Source organism: Abramis brama (assembly GCF_963993115.1).
Source record: "Abramis brama genome assembly, chromosome: 11".
Classification (NCBI taxonomy): domain Eukaryota; kingdom Metazoa; phylum Chordata; class Actinopteri; order Cypriniformes; family Leuciscidae; genus Abramis; species Abramis brama.
The window spans coordinates 28119282-28135004 of NC_139973.1; the positions used below are offsets into that span (position 1 = coordinate 28119282).

Consider the following 15723-nt stretch of genomic DNA (forward strand, 5'->3'; position numbering starts at 1 on the left):
TTTTGAACATTTATGCGATATGGTAAAAACAGAAACAGTTAGCCTATTAATATTATTAATAGCCAATAAATACAATTAAGTGGAGTATGAGTATAATATAATAGTAATATTTTACTAATGATAACAGCAAATTGATGTAGTATAAATTGTAGAATAATATAGTCAATAAATGTAAAAAAAATATATAGTGAAGCAATTAATTGTACAATAATTTAGTAGGCTATAAATAGTAGCCTATAATAATATAATAAGCAGAGAGGAGGTACAGTCTCTTGGAAAACGGTTGGTACAACCTCAAACTAGTCAGATATTTTTATGTCTATGACTATGATCGTTTTTACAGTCCACTTATGATAGGCAACGTTGACGCATAGACAGTATAGCGTTGACGTACGATTCGTCGGCCTCAAGAATGTCCGCCATGTTTGTAGTTCTTTCTATTTTTTTGTGCATCCACTAGGTAGAAATAATGAATAAACGCGTGGGCAATTTTACCTGCGGTACGAGGATGGATATAGTCTTATTAACCGAAATGATTTAATTTCGTTTGTTAGCTTCAGAACGAAACGAATAATCTTGGATGTTTGTCAGAGAAGAGGCGGCTTTGGAGTTGTAGAGTAAGATGACCCGGAAATGTAACCTACATGACCCATGAACTCGGTGTATACGGTAATGTGCGGTTCACGTTTGCGTAGAAAGCTATTGTTGCAGCATTTTTTTCTAAAACTATAAGCGACGTTGAATGGAAATGAGAGGTTAAAATAATCGCAAATATTTCAAATGACTCTATGCCCATTTGGAAGTAAAAAGACGAAACAATCGCTCGCTAAGAAGCTCACAGTCGCATTGGGGGATAATCGCTCGTTCAGTAGTTCAGTAAAGCAGGTAAGAGACACGATCGTTAACACCCTAAACTACAGAATACAGTTACTCTGAGCTGCTTTCACTTAGATTGTTTAAAAATTCCCCAAAATTATTGGCAAAACTGGCATTAGCATTAGCAGCTACAAACCTGATGTAGCATGAAAATATAAATTCATATATAACGGACGGACAGTTGATTTTGAATGATTCTGGAGGTGTCGGCAGTGAAAGACATTGCGTTCATTTTGACCTAATTGAACCTAATGCTTCAGTGAGAAGCTTCAACAGAAGAGGCTGCTATCTTCAATTTAAACCTGACAGTACATCACTTACAGTCTGTTAGAAAACAGTATGTTAATAAGGGGTTTATAATGTGCATGTCTGTATTTTAGAAATGGAGTCCCAGCAGGAAGTGAACCCTGTATTCCTGCAGCAGCTCAGAGAGTTGGACATACCCGAGGAGGCAGCCAAACAGGTACACTGCATTTTACACATACCTGCTTACAGTGAATGAGCTGGCAGTGCATTTGCAGTACTGGTTGACTAAAAATATTTTGAGCAATCGAATTTGTATACTGGACTCTGACTTGCCTTCTGTGGTAGCAGAAGCTGATGTACATAAAATATGAATGTAATGTCATGATTGCTGTCTTTTGTAGTGAGATGCTTTTATTGATCTGTTCCAGGCACTCTTACACACACAGAATGTGTCTGCAGAGGAGGCTGCAATGTATTACTTCAACAAACTGGAGAACGAGGTACGTGCATACAGACAGACAGACATTGTTTAAAGGGATAGTTCACCCTAAAATTAAAATTCTGTCAATAATTACTCGCCCTCAATTCGTTCCAAACCCGCAAGACTCTTGTGCATCTTCGGAACACAAATTAAGATGAAATCTTTTTGATGAAATCTGAGAGCTTCCTGTCCCTCCATTGACTGCTACTCAACTGACACGTTGACGCTTCAAAAAGTTCATAAAGATATCATAAAACCAATCCATATGAATTGAGCGGTTTGGTCCAAAATTTTCTGAAGAGACACAATCACTTTATATGATGAACAGAGTTTATTCACTATCCCTTTAAAGTACTTTACATTGAATACAGATTTGTTTGTAGGACTGCACCAATTTGACAAAATAATAACTGTAAAACATTTCACTCATTATTGTGATTAATAATGTTGATTAATTGAATCTACTGTAAAATACTTTTGTTTGAAAGAAACATCATGGTAGATTCATTATGTATATACATACATAAACAAGCAGATATCAGTTTATTTTAGTTAACAGCTAATTTATAAATCAGTAGTGATGTTGCATTTATGACCGTGTCATTCATTAAAGTTTCGGCATTAAAGTACGTGCTACAATTTATTTTCCACGACAATATTTTCAATTTTCTAATATATCTCCTCTTGTAATGACAAATCTGCTTGTTTTCAAATCTTTTATTTACAGAAACTAGGTTTAACTAGGTGTAACAGTTCATTATGAACAACTTGTTCACAATGAACTGAATAAGAATAGTATAAGAAATTTGTAATAAAAAATAAAAAAATGAATCACAATTTATCTTATAAAAGGTTTTAGACCTTTGCATAGCTAGAAGAAACCCATATATTCATTATAAAAAAAAAAATCCATGGTGGTTTAAGATTTTATTAATTTCCCTGGTCTAGAATTCACACTTCATATATCTAGCTTTCCATGACTGGGGGCGCTATGAGAGTAAAATAAAGAAAAAACAGTTGTAAAGGGGACAAATCTTGATCTTGATTTTTAGTTGTTTCAGGCAGCTTCTTTTAAAGCATCTTTTGCCTAATTTTAAGTAATTTTTGCCTGATTTTACAGACAGGGCTTAGATTAAGTCAGGATTAGGCTTTAGTTCATTTATTTTTATGGCATTTAAGTAGCTTTTATAAAAAAACATTACTGGTGTGCATCTTGAGACAAAACAATGGCAATTACATATTTTAAGATATGTCAGTGCAAGTTGCTTTCAGTTAAAACAACTCAAACATGAATTTTAGTCTGGGACTTATGCCTTGTCTGTGAAACCGGGGGTTTAAGTCTTAAATCTGGTGGGGCCCCTAGATGAGAACCACTTATTTAGTGTGTTTAATCCTGCACTTAAATACTATTGCTTTGTCTGAAACTGCAGCATTAAAAACAAAAGTTTTATTTAAATAGTGAATAGAAAGAATATATAGGCCTACAGAAAGTGAGCAGAGCACTCTCTTTATAATAACTGGAGCTATTAATAATCAGTGAAGTTGTCTACACTACATAATACATCTCTTATTTACATTCTGTCTACAATTTGTTATAATGAGAGCATTTGCAAGAGTGCAGAATTCAAGCTCAAGCTAAACTAAATTTTGACATTTTGAGCAAATACCGTCATTGCAGTGACTTATTTAAACATCTCTCAATTGTATTACTCCACTCACTCTCAACATTGAAAAACATTTTTAGAAATAGACACTTTTGTCTCGACAGGGATAGATCTAAATAGAGTGCTGTGTAATCAAGGCAGCCATGATCAATCGATTACTATTATTTATTTTTTTAATTGTGTAACCCTATTTTTTGTTGTTTTTTTAATTTACAGGAAGAGGGTGATGAGGATCTGATGTTCAAAATGGTTTTTGTTGTAAATATGGAGCTGTCCATGGGTGTCGGGAAGGTAGATATTATTTTAACAATTTTCAAATTTACAACACACTTACTATAGAGATGTTTGAGTTTTCCTCTGTTTTGTGATCTCATGTATCAGGAGAGTGTTCCCTCTCATGAATTATGTGAAAATCTAACAATGCAATATTGTACTCTTTGTACCAATCGTAATGACATTTTTGCACAAAGTGGTCACATTCTATTATTTTTGGAATGGCAGAATTAAAATTGCTTAACAAATAAATAACAAATCAACTACTTTTGTCAAACTATGTAAAATAACATGCGTTAAAAAATACAATGTAATGTTTTAAATAATTATTAGATTATTATAATTAACTAAAACATAATTAACATCTCAAAAATGTGTTTTTGGGTTTCATGACCCTTTCAATTTGTCCTCAGTTATCAATCAACACCTTTCCATTTCCTCAGTGATTGCAGAATACCTCTTTTGAAATTCAAAGCAGACATTTTAGTTTGTCTTATGTTTATTTATTATTGAAGCTTGTTTCTGCCACAAATGTGTTTTAAAATGTGATCCTGTAACTCATAAAATAATCCCCCCCCCCCAATATTATCTCATTTTAGTTTATAATTATGACTTCTTATCTAATAAAATTGAAAAACATTCTTATAATGATGACTTAACATCTCATAATAATGAGAAAGATGTGTATTGCTCCAAAGCAGGAAAACACAAATATTTGTGCAATGAAAAATGATTGATGCTAGAGTTTAGGTCTCGTGCACAGGTGCTTTTACACCCTTTAAAAGGGCTTCTATACTTGATTCTATTGTCAATCTAGACAGCTTTTGGATTTCAATTAATAGTATTTGTTAGAGAACAATGTCCTGTGTATGGTCCGTTTATTTCAATAGAATTGAGATGAGCAATGTGTCTATAGGTGGCGGCGCAGGTGGGTCATGCTGCAGTGGGTTTGTATCAGGCTTTGCAGGAGAAAAACAGCTGGAGGGAAATGGCCTGGAGATGGGACCATGCTGGGTAAGAGATGCCAATGTTGTCTCATCCTTCTACCTTAGCCTGATTCCTGAATACATTACTAGTCAAACATTGCAATAATTACACATTTGTTAGTGTTTTTGAAAGAAGTCTCTTATGCTTACCGAGGCTGCATTTATTTGATCAAAAATACAGTAAAAACATTAATATTGTGAAATATTATTACAGTTTAAAATAACTTATTTCTATTTTAATAATTTTTCAAATGTAATTTATTCTCATGATGGCAAAACTGGATTTCAATACTCCAGTGTCACATAATCCTTCACAAATCATTCTAATATGTTAATTTGGTGCTCACGACACATCCCTTATTATTATTATGAATGTTGAAAACCCTCGGCAGCCAACCTTAATGGGTAGGTAGCGGGTCTTCCATCCTCTGCTACGCCATTCACCTGCCAACTCCTCGTACTTGGCCCTCTTCCGTTCAAATGCCTCTTCCATTTGGTCTTCCCAGGGCACAGTCAATTCCAGTTGGACCACCTGCCTTGATGATTCTGAAAGAAGGACCATGTCAGGCCTAAGTGTGGTTGTGGTGATGGTTTCTGGGAATTTGAGCTACCTTCCCAGGTCGACCTTTAGCTGCCAGTCCCACGCTGTTGCCAGAAGTCCTCCTGCTGGGTTCCTGCTCCGTGGTGGTTTCTCTCCAGCCTTGACAAATGCGATTGAGCACTGTGCTGGCTGCTGGTGCCTGCTGAGAGAGATCCCGGTGCTGATGGCTTCTGCAATTACCCCTAGCACCTGGTCGTGGTGCCACCGATAACATCGCTCTCCCAGGACTTTAGGGCAGCAGCTTAATATGTGCTCCAGGGATCGTCATTTTTGGCATGGGGGCATGCAGGGGTGTCTATCAGGCCCCAGGAGAAGAGGTTGGTTGGACTGGGGAGGACATCGTAGACTGATTGGATAAGGAACTGGATCCGGTGTGACTTCACTTTCCACAACTCAGACCACGAGATCTTTCGGTCCATCACCTGTTCCCATCGAGTCCACGGCCCTTGTTGTCGGATCCCCCCATCCTGCTGATGCGTTTTTCCTCTACTCCTGCTTTGATTTCTTCATGGGCCAGTTGACGCCTGTCCTTTTCTGGGCCTTGTTGCATCGCGGTCTTTGGATACAGCCAAGCCTGGCACGTCCTGATGCCACTGTCCCCACTAGCACACTGTGCTGCAGACGCGCTTCAGCCTGGTGGACTGCCTCCTGGGACCTCCACTTCCTTCACCTCTGCTGAGGAGACTTAGATGTCAGTGGACTCTCTGTACAGCAGCACCTATCTTGCTCGGGAAACCATGAACTCCTCCGACAGGCTGATGAAGGGAAGTTGTAGCTTGTTCTTACTACCGAACAAGGCTATGCTGCTGATGTTACGAGGGAGACCCAACCACCTACGCAGAGAGTGGCTGATCTTCCTCTCTCGACGGTAGTTAGGAGGACATCATAAACCAGCAGTGGCCAGAGGAGTTGCGGCAGGATGCCATGCTGGAAAATCCAAGCTTTAAACTTTCCTGACAGCCCTGACTTGTCCACTGCTGCAATCCAGGTGTACAACTCTTTTGTACTTCTCTGTGATTGATGGAATTTGGACTCCCTCCAGGGAGAAACAGAACTTGTCGGTTACGTTTCCCTTCCTCACCACAAGGGATCGGGACATGGCTGTTTAAAAGTCCATTCGGGCCCAGCTGATGAGGCGTTCGAGGCCATGGAGGATCCATCTGCATCCTGGTACGGATGTTGTGGTCACCATCAGATCAGCTCTGATGGGGGGCTGACGCACACCTGACCAGATGAGTGGACCTCTGCATTCCTCCTGACATTCCTCCTGACTTAACTAGCATATTCATGGCTAAAGGCGAACAAAATCACTGAGAGTGCACCCTGTGATTATTCCTTTCTCCAGCCTATGAAATCCAGAGGCGACTCTCAAAATAAAGCAGTTATAATAGTTCAGAATGAGGTCCCTGAACTTGTCTGGAACATGGTGTCGAATCAGTGAGGTTTCCACCAGCTTGTGCGGGATTGACCCGTACGCGTCAGATGGAGTAATGGTTGCTGAAAATGCTTTGCCATCACAGAAATAAATTAAAATTTAAAATAGAAAACGGTTATTTTAGATTGTAATAATATTTCACAGTATTACAGTTTTTACTGGATTCAAATAAATGCAACCATTTTGAACAAGAGACTTATTTCAAAATCATAAAAAAAATCTTTTAATATTGTATACACAAAAAATAGTTTTTTGACTGGTAGTCTATTGGCCTGTTTATACTTAGTCACTTCGAGTTTTGTTCAATTGGTCATGAAATGGATTTGTCATTAAATGGCCACTGTTATGATTGGCTGACATCATTGCATAGAAAACAATATCAATGCCCACTCACTATAGCACGCGAGTAATGGTAGGGACACACCAAACCGACGCCAAAGAACTAGCGCTGATGAAAGCCAACTGTGCTTGAATACACCGAAAGGACTACAGGCGACTGTCAACTAGCACGTGCGTTCTGAGCCAGCGTGTAAAAGGGATAACTGTCTATTTAAGTAGATATATTCATCTATATTCGCCATTCAAAAAGCTAGAGCGAAACTAAGACTGCAGGTTTACAAACCACAAACAAAGCAGCACTTGCTTACTGTTTTGAATATCAGTCATGCTTATCACGTTCTTTATTCCACTCCACTCATGTTATTATGAAAATATTTGTGCAGTGGAATGCTCAGGTAAGATGATGTAAAATTAGAACAACATTCTGTCTGTGCCGTCATGACTTCTTTATTGCTCGCTTTCATCAGTTTTGCATGTATTCTCGTGCACTGACTCGTTTGCTAAACTGAACAGCCAATCAGAGTTTTACTTGTTTACTGGTGGTTTTGATATGCAGCTGCTGTCAGATTCAATAAAGCTGACATTGTCCCTTGTTTACAAAACAAAACAACAGACAGCGTCAGTTATTATATAATGGGTTGTATTTGCTTTTGACGCTCGTAACTGGTGTAGGCAAGTGTTAGCTGTTAAGTGAATGAACACCACTGGGTGGAGTCAATGTCTTGCTCTGGAGGCAGGCATATGTGTGATGTCACAAATCCCACAATATCCAAACAAGCCTTTTTTAAGGCTTGATTGAGGAGAACGTTTTAAGCTATGAACTTGAAGGATGTTTTAATGGTACAAGGGCACTTATATGTCAAAAGATCAAGGCAAGTTTCATTTCTCCTGTCATGACTGCTTTAAAATGGATTAATTTACACTTGGCCACATCTATATGTCTCTGCAAAACTATTATAAATCTGATCTTCAATTCCCGTGCTATATGAAAATGTATGTTATGTATTTGTATGTTTTTGTGGCTCTTTAGATCTAAGAAGATTGTGTTACAAGGCACTAACATGGCACACCTGTTGGAATTGCAGGCTCTTGCTATGAGCCTCAGTCTTCCTACAAAGCTGGTACAGGACGCTGGACACACACAGGTTAGCGACACATGCCAACGTGCATGACAATTGTGGTTATTGTTTACTGTGGCAAAAGGTGGGACTGTACTATTCTTTTTTTTTAATAAGTTTCCAACCTAAAATAGTATATACACGTATTAGAGACACTACATTTGTTCTTGGGTTATGGTTGTATATGCAAATTTCTTACATGTATTTGACAAAAAAAGGAAAATATATGGAAAGGAAGATGCATTTTGTCTGATGCAATTTTGTGAGACTATATTGATTAAGCCTGGAATTGATTTTTGGATTGTGTTTGTGTGTTCAGGTGGAGCCTGGTTCATGCACTGTGCTTGCCATCATAGGAGAAGAGGAGATGGTGAATAACGTCACAGGCAGCCTGAAACTGCTGTAACGCTGAGGGAAAACTCTTCAAGTGTAGATGTGTGATGTACCACAGAAAGAACAGGGGTCAGCGTTTGCCCACAGTAGCATGGTTCTCAAGATAAAGGTGCACTCAGTAATTTTTTGTTTATGTTGTGATGACTTATACTGACAGCTAGCGACGTGAATGCATCTTCACGCAAAAGCAAACATTTTCTGTTACTGATACCTAGGGGTGGGTGATATACCGCTATACCGGTAGAAATATTTGTCAACCAGTATAACTATTTGTCAACCAGTATAATTATTTGAGTATTGTTTCTATTGTGGTTATGCCAGTGTGTCCTGCAGGGCTGAATCTCTAGTACTACGATAAAAAAAAAAAAAAACAGCAACTATGTTTTACACCAATTGTGAATGTGAGTTGGTTGTGATGTGAAAAGGAAGTGTATTGCAAAATGATATTGACTTGTCATTGGGAGCTGCACACAAAAACAAACATACAATGTGGTATAGTCAGATTCACAAACAAATGATTCAAATAAGCTGCTTCTTTTAATAAATCACTCAACAAAACTCACATATATTTAAGAGTTACCATTTTGTATATGTGTAACATTAACATGCGCAAGCCTATAAAAGCATTAAAGAACATCTCTTATGCGTTTACATGACCACATAAGCAACCCAGGCATGTTAAACCACTTTCACTTAAACCCTTGTGAAAAGCGATCACACTGAGTAATTTACTTTAGGAACTGAGTTTGAAAAATTAAAACTAAATTCTTTTGGATAATTTGTATTTAGTCAGTTTTTAGTCAGCATTGGCATGGAAGGTTATTCAAAATGTGAAATGGAGATGAGGCTTCAAAAACATAAAAATGTTATCATCCTTAGCTAAAAAGAGAAAAGCCTCATTGCGTGCAGTGAAAACATTATTTTCATCAAATTTGTGACAGATCTACCGTTAATTAGTTTTTGAGGTTAGACTTTATTTCGATGGTCCATTTCAGACATTCTACTAACTATAAGTAACTTTGCAACTATATGTCAACTAACTTTCATTAGAGTATTAGTAGACCGTTAGGTTAGTAGAATAAGTTGACACGTACTTGCAAAGTTACTTATAGTCAGTAGAATGTCTGTTGGAAACCATAAAAAATAAAGTGTTAGCAGAGTGTTAGCTCTACTAATACTCTGAGAGTTAGTTGACATGTAGCTGCAAAGTTAGAAGAATGTCTGAAGTGGACAAATGAAATGGTTACCAAATAAAATTTGGTCTAGATATTGTTATATTTTTTGCTTGTATCGCCCACCCCATCAATACCTTTGTAGAAATACAAGTCAAGCAAAAGGGAGGTGGATTACTGAGATAACATGAGTAGCATTCGACTGAAAATGCGACTCAACATGAGGTGACCCACTCTATGTAAAATAAAACAGCTTTTATTAAGCCACTAAAATTATTGTAGTCTTAATCTTATGTGAGTGTATGTGATTAGAACATAGTTTCAGTATTACAATTAATTTATTTTGTTTAACTTTTTATGGAAGGAAGAAATTACTGAGTGAACCTGTGGGGGGGAAGTAAAACCTACCTAAATAGTTTAACAACAACAACAGACATGTTCAAATCATTGCATTTTTTTAAGCTTTTAAATTAAGTGAGAAGACAACTAATTGATATTATCAAGAGGTCCCTGAATTTCTATAGAGCTAAAAAAAAAAATCTTTAAAAAGGAGAGTTGTCAATTAAATAGCAGTGTATAAAAGTGTACAATGAATTATAATCACATGTAAGTGTTATACTTAAAGGGATAGTTCACCCAAAAATGAAAATGTTGTCATCATTTACTCACCCTCGTGTTGTTCCAAACCTGTATGAATTTCTTTCTTCTGTTGAACACAAAAGAAGATATTTTAAAGAATGTCGGTTACCAAACAGTTGACGGTAGCCATTGACTTCCATGCTATGTTTTTCCTACTATGGAAGTTAATGGGTGCTGTCAACTGTCTGGTTACAACAATCTTTAAAATATATTATTTTATGTTCAGCAGAAGAAAGATATTCATACTTGTTTGAAACAAAATGAGGGTGAGTAAATGATGACAAAATTTTCGTTTGTGGGTGACTTACACCTTTAATGTGCCTGTAGAACCCAATGTTTTAATGATTGTGAAATCAAATAGCCATTGTCAAAGTATAATGTATAACATGTTAATTCTTTTTTTATTGTGTGAATGTTATTTTTTATTGTTTACAATTAAACGTACCCAATCCCTTTGTGATGATAAAATCTGCCTGTGTGTAGCTATTTATGTAAATATGTTAGCTTGAATACTGAAACAGTATTATATTTAAAGGCTATTACTATAACATACTATGTTATTATACATATCATACTGTTAAACATATTTGGAGCCAAGCACCAATTCCTCTGGATCCTTGGGTGATGCATGTTATCAATTTAGATTTCTGACATTATTACCATATTCTTCTCACAGGTTTTGTCCAATCTTCACGTAAATTACATGCACGTTTCTTTCTCTCTTTTTTCTGTAGTTCCCCATACTAGGTGGAATTTGACAATTTGGTGTGCATCCTCAGAATGTCTTTTTGTTTATGTGTATCAACTTTTGTTAAGCTTGGGGTCATCAGTCTTGACGTTTCTATTTCTAGTAACATTTCAAGTAACCAGCTTAAACAAGACAATCTACTGATTCAGATGATACATGTTGAATCATTTACATCTATTACAATGATAAAAGCAGTTTAAATCAAATGTATCATTGTATCATTTTTTCTAAGTGAAATTAGGTACAAGGCTGATTTTTTTTTTAACAATGCAGACATATTAGATCCATCATGTTTTTGTGTGACCCACAAAGTCAGCCGATTTATTTATTTAAAATCCATCTACTCTTACTTCATGGAAGAGTTTAGTGGTAATTGGATACTCTGCTTAGTAGGAGCAGTATGTTATTTGAGTAGATTAAAGTAGAATCCAGACATTATTTATCGTGCAGCTACTATATAGTTGGGATGTAGGCATATTCTGACACAGGGAGTGACTTCCTGTTGCAGTAGATGGTATAAATATGAGGTGAGACACTCATCCTGAACACTCCATCCATAGTGATTTTATGTGATTTTAATCATATAAGAGAAATCATGTCTCTTGCATAGAACAGCAACATTAAACTGGCTTTCTGGCACCACTTAATGTGCATACCCATGTAATGATTGCAAACATTGAGATTGGTCAGTATTTCAGTTACTGGCAATGAAGAACAAGAGACAACCATTAAAATTATATTCCTTGATTCGTTGCCACAAAGTATCTTTGTGACAATGTGAGTTAATAATTGTGTTGGTCATTTTTACTTGTAATGATTTCAGCAGCCTAACACAATTTTTGATAATTTGCTTTTCCCAAAATTATTTTATCTGAGAGTGTAGAGTAGACATTGAATGCAGACTCAAAATTCAACTAATTTATTTTTTACAAATTACAATGCGGTAACAGTAATAGAAACAACTAGTGGCCACAGAACTTACTTGTGCATGACATTTGTGCTAAGTCCATTGCAATTCAGATTTTACACTATAGTGTCAAATTCTGTGCATTTCTTAAACCTTTCAAATGGCTTAGGATAATAATAAGAAAAACAACCACTTTCCACTCATTCAAAAGAATGTTTTCAGTAATTTGCAACATCTCAAAAATGTGTTTTAGGGTTTTGTACACTACCTTGTACGTATACAAACTTAGCATGTAATACCATAAATATATATTTGCTCATTTCATTTAAACAGATTCAAAGGTATATAATAATGGTTAATTACTTTGTTACAATACAAGCATTAAAATGGCCTGAGAAACATACAGAAAACGAGAGTCGGCTTGTCCCAGACAGACATGGAAATTAAACTACTTAAAGTAGAAATGAATGCACAGAAATATATAATGTCAGTTGCTGTCCTCTGAAGTTGCCTCATATTATTGCATTGACTTACACTTTTAGATGGGTAGTTTGGGATTTCTAAAATTATTTTAAATAATTATGATTAAAAAGTATTTCAAACCCACAGTATTAATAAAAAAAATCAAATATAAAAAATAATACCAAAAAAAAAAAAAAAAAAAACGTCGATAGATAAGACACTTACAATATTGACAAACGTATTAACATAGCCTAAATGTATTTTACGTCCCAGGATGCGCGCGCAATTCACCCGGAGGCGCATGCTGTTAAATGACATTTCCAATCCATCACAATGTTTAAAAAAAATATTTAAGTCTATCCATATATTAAATCTAATACATTTAGTATAGTACATCTAAAGGTAAATGTACTTGAATGTGTTGCGACAGAAGACGTTTTAATTTGCTAATTATGGTTGCCACAATACAAAGTCGGTGAAGACGATGTGAGCTGGTTAACAGACTGCCCTGACATTAGCTACGAATAAATTGTGTAACTTTAAAAATAAATGTATATTCTTTAGGTAATGGAACTACGCTTTTGTAGAAACGCTGTCAACACTGCGGAGGGCGTGCAAGCATCATCACGCTTTTTCTACACAGGATCGGCTCGAGCCTTCTTTATTAGTTCTAAAATATTCTGCAGTGGCATTAAAACTCAGAGTGTGAATTTGTTTTTATAACCCGTTGTCACTTATTCCTTAAATTAACGTTTTTGTCATTGCAGCGAAAATCGCATTTACAACCAACCATTACAGTTGGAGTGATTTAAATGGTTTTTCGGTGTTCTACGCGTTTTTTATTATTTTGGCCCATGCCATGTTTGGTCCCCTTGTCCTTTTAAAATAGTGGACCACAGTTCGCCAACTAGGTTAATATTTTGGATAGAATGTAATCCTGCACCAAATCAAACGTCCAGTCCAAACCGGTTCCCTCATATATTCCACGCAGACAGTATTGTTGACGCTCTAGTATCGCGGTCCCTGCGAAAGCGCCCATGAGACCCCGTGCAGCTACTGTTGTATAACGCAACACTCTTATTCCTTTTTTACACGGATAAAAGAACAATAATAATCCCTTATATGAAAGACCATTAAACTCCACGGCTTGTGTATTTAGTAACACAACATATTTTCCCAAATCCAGAGTCACTTCTTTCGAAAGTATCCAGTTTAATTCGGTGTTCGTCTTCGAAATCTATATCTCCTGCAGCCCTTCAACGCCATCTCACGCTGCAGAATGCTGACTAGAGAAGTGAGGCACCTCCAAAAAAACAAGGTTCGGCCTCTTTTTCGTCTACGACAACATTAAGCTCCGCAACGATCCAACAGCATATTCGCGTTCCTGTTTGTTACCCCGATTGACACATTCCTGCCCTATAGCGTACCAGAGGGCGCGAGCTAAAAATGAAAGTCCGCCTTCATAATGAACCCCTGCTCCGCTGTGAAGGAAACCCTGTGTTATGGTTGTGTGTAGGCTTCGCTGGGAGCCGCGGTTGATGCCGGTGTAGAGAGGGGGATGGGCAATACTGCAAATGTAAAGGACATGAGATTGAATCACAGCCTTGAATCACCAAGTGCTGTACATACCCATATAAATATCGACTACAATTTTGTAAAATAACATTGTACATTGATGTATGCTTTAGCAACTGAACGTGAACATTTGAAGACCGCACTATGTCTTAAATGGGAGAAAATGTGAAACTTTCAACTCTTGCGTAAGGGACACTGAGAAGTTTGGAAGATAGCCTGAGAGCCTCGCGGTCTACAGTTCACAGGAAACACCGAGGTTGCAAGAGAAGGCCTCCTGTTCTGCCTCGCATTGATGTTGGATTTTTTGAAAACACAAAATACCTTTAATAGGCTATTGAATTTCAATTACGTTGGGAGGACGCTGTAGGTAAGGTATTTTGTTATTTCAATGAAGGTTTTGATGGCAAATAGCTTATGTTTTTTATGAACTAGGCAAAGTTGATGCAGAAGTTGGGAGCTCAGTTTATCAGCTCTTGTTTATCAACATGAATTGTAGCTTTCCTCTTTCAACTCTTCTTGGTTGAACGTTTCTGCTGTCACATTAATTAATCAAATCCCCCCAAAATGTATGATGTAACACCGTGTTGGTTGGTCTGCATGTTAGCTTGATGTAACTAACGTTAGCTATAATCACAATCACACTTTGCCAACAACCTCGTGCTAAGAGCTGTTTTTTTTTGCTGTAAACATTCAGTGATCGGCCTATTGTTATGCTGCATTTCTTACCCTTTGCACCTATATCACATTAATAGCATTCGTGCCACTCAACATAATGAATTATCAAAGTGAGCAAAGGTATCATTTTAGTTAGCCGTTAGCTTAGCTGAGAGAGGCTGTCTTAAAAGCTAATACGATTTAAATGCATTAAAGTGGTAAAAATCAAAGGATCTTTATTTGTTAATAAGAGGAGAAATTATTGAAGTGGGTTTCGTGGCAGAAACTGAGACTCTGGACATTTTAGTGTTAGTTGACTTCTTGTGTTAATCAAGTTTATATGTGAAAACAGACATGGTAGAGTTTGTATTTACAACATTCGTGCTTGTCAGAATCGAATTTGATAAGACTCAGTTTTCCGAAAACATTGGACATTATGTATTCGGATGCTTAACTGTATTGCTTAGCAACTTGGAGGTACTTTGTTAGACTCACAGTGGATTTATTTTCTGTCTGTTCAAAAAGAAGATAGTTTGTCGGGTTAAGCAGATATCCTGTTGAGCACTGCTCTCTGATCCTCTACATCTATATTTTTGATATAACGTTAGCCTGCTTCCATCTCGTTGACTATGAGAGAACTTTTGATGCATTTATAATTTCTTGATCTGGTCTATGTGTTTTCGTTGGGAAACGAATATAATGCGAACACCAAGAACAGTGACTTGCTTTTCTCATTCTTCACCTCCGCCTCCCCCATCAACCAACCCCCAACTCGAGCCATGAGAAATGGGTGGTATTTCTAAGGGGAACTCGCCTTTCCTTTTTTAGCCTCCATTTTTATTTCAACAACAAGTGAGTGGAAACGACAAGGAAGAGAAGGCGACTGAGAGTGATTGGAACTGAACCATATTCCCTCACTATATATATATATATATATATATATATTAGTTATAGTTTTTGGGTGACAGTTTTCGATGCGCTACAAATAAGTAACATTTGCTGTTCTGTTCTTTCCAGCGTGTAAAATGAACCTCGAGGAAACGCCTGCTGTTGTGGCAAGGCCGCGTACTCCATACTCAGGGTTACTTTTGCATATACACGCAAGCATTGCATTATTTTAGCGGTCCTCTGGCTGTATGCTGCCCTTTCTGTCT

General features: G+C 36.9%; 2 protein-coding genes across 6 annotated transcripts in view; both read left to right on the top strand.

The window, feature by feature from the left end:
* Positions 1–455: 455 nt before the first annotated feature.
* On the top strand, positions 456–11177 carry LOC311091728 (putative peptidyl-tRNA hydrolase 2). The gene is made up of 7 exons (XM_084127781.1): positions 456–885; positions 1257–1339; positions 1551–1622; positions 3484–3558; positions 4457–4554; positions 7932–8046; positions 8339–11177. Exons 2-7 carry the CDS (start codon positions 1259–1261, stop codon positions 8423–8425), a joined length of 528 nt encoding a protein of 175 aa, XP_083983907.1. The 5' UTR covers positions 456–885; positions 1257–1258; the 3' UTR covers positions 8426–11177.
* Positions 11178–13820: 2643 nt separating this feature from the next.
* setd5 (SET domain containing 5) overlaps positions 13821–15723 on the top strand; it is a 60845-nt gene continuing 58942 nt past the window's right edge. For 2 of the 5 annotated variants that reach the window (XM_084127785.1, XM_084127786.1), the window contains exon 1: positions 13821–14282. The gene's annotated coding sequence lies outside the window, so the exon portion shown is untranslated. The remainder of the gene's footprint in view (positions 14283–15723) is intronic. The other 3 variants (XM_084127782.1, XM_084127783.1, XM_084127784.1) reach the window with 2 other exon arrangements.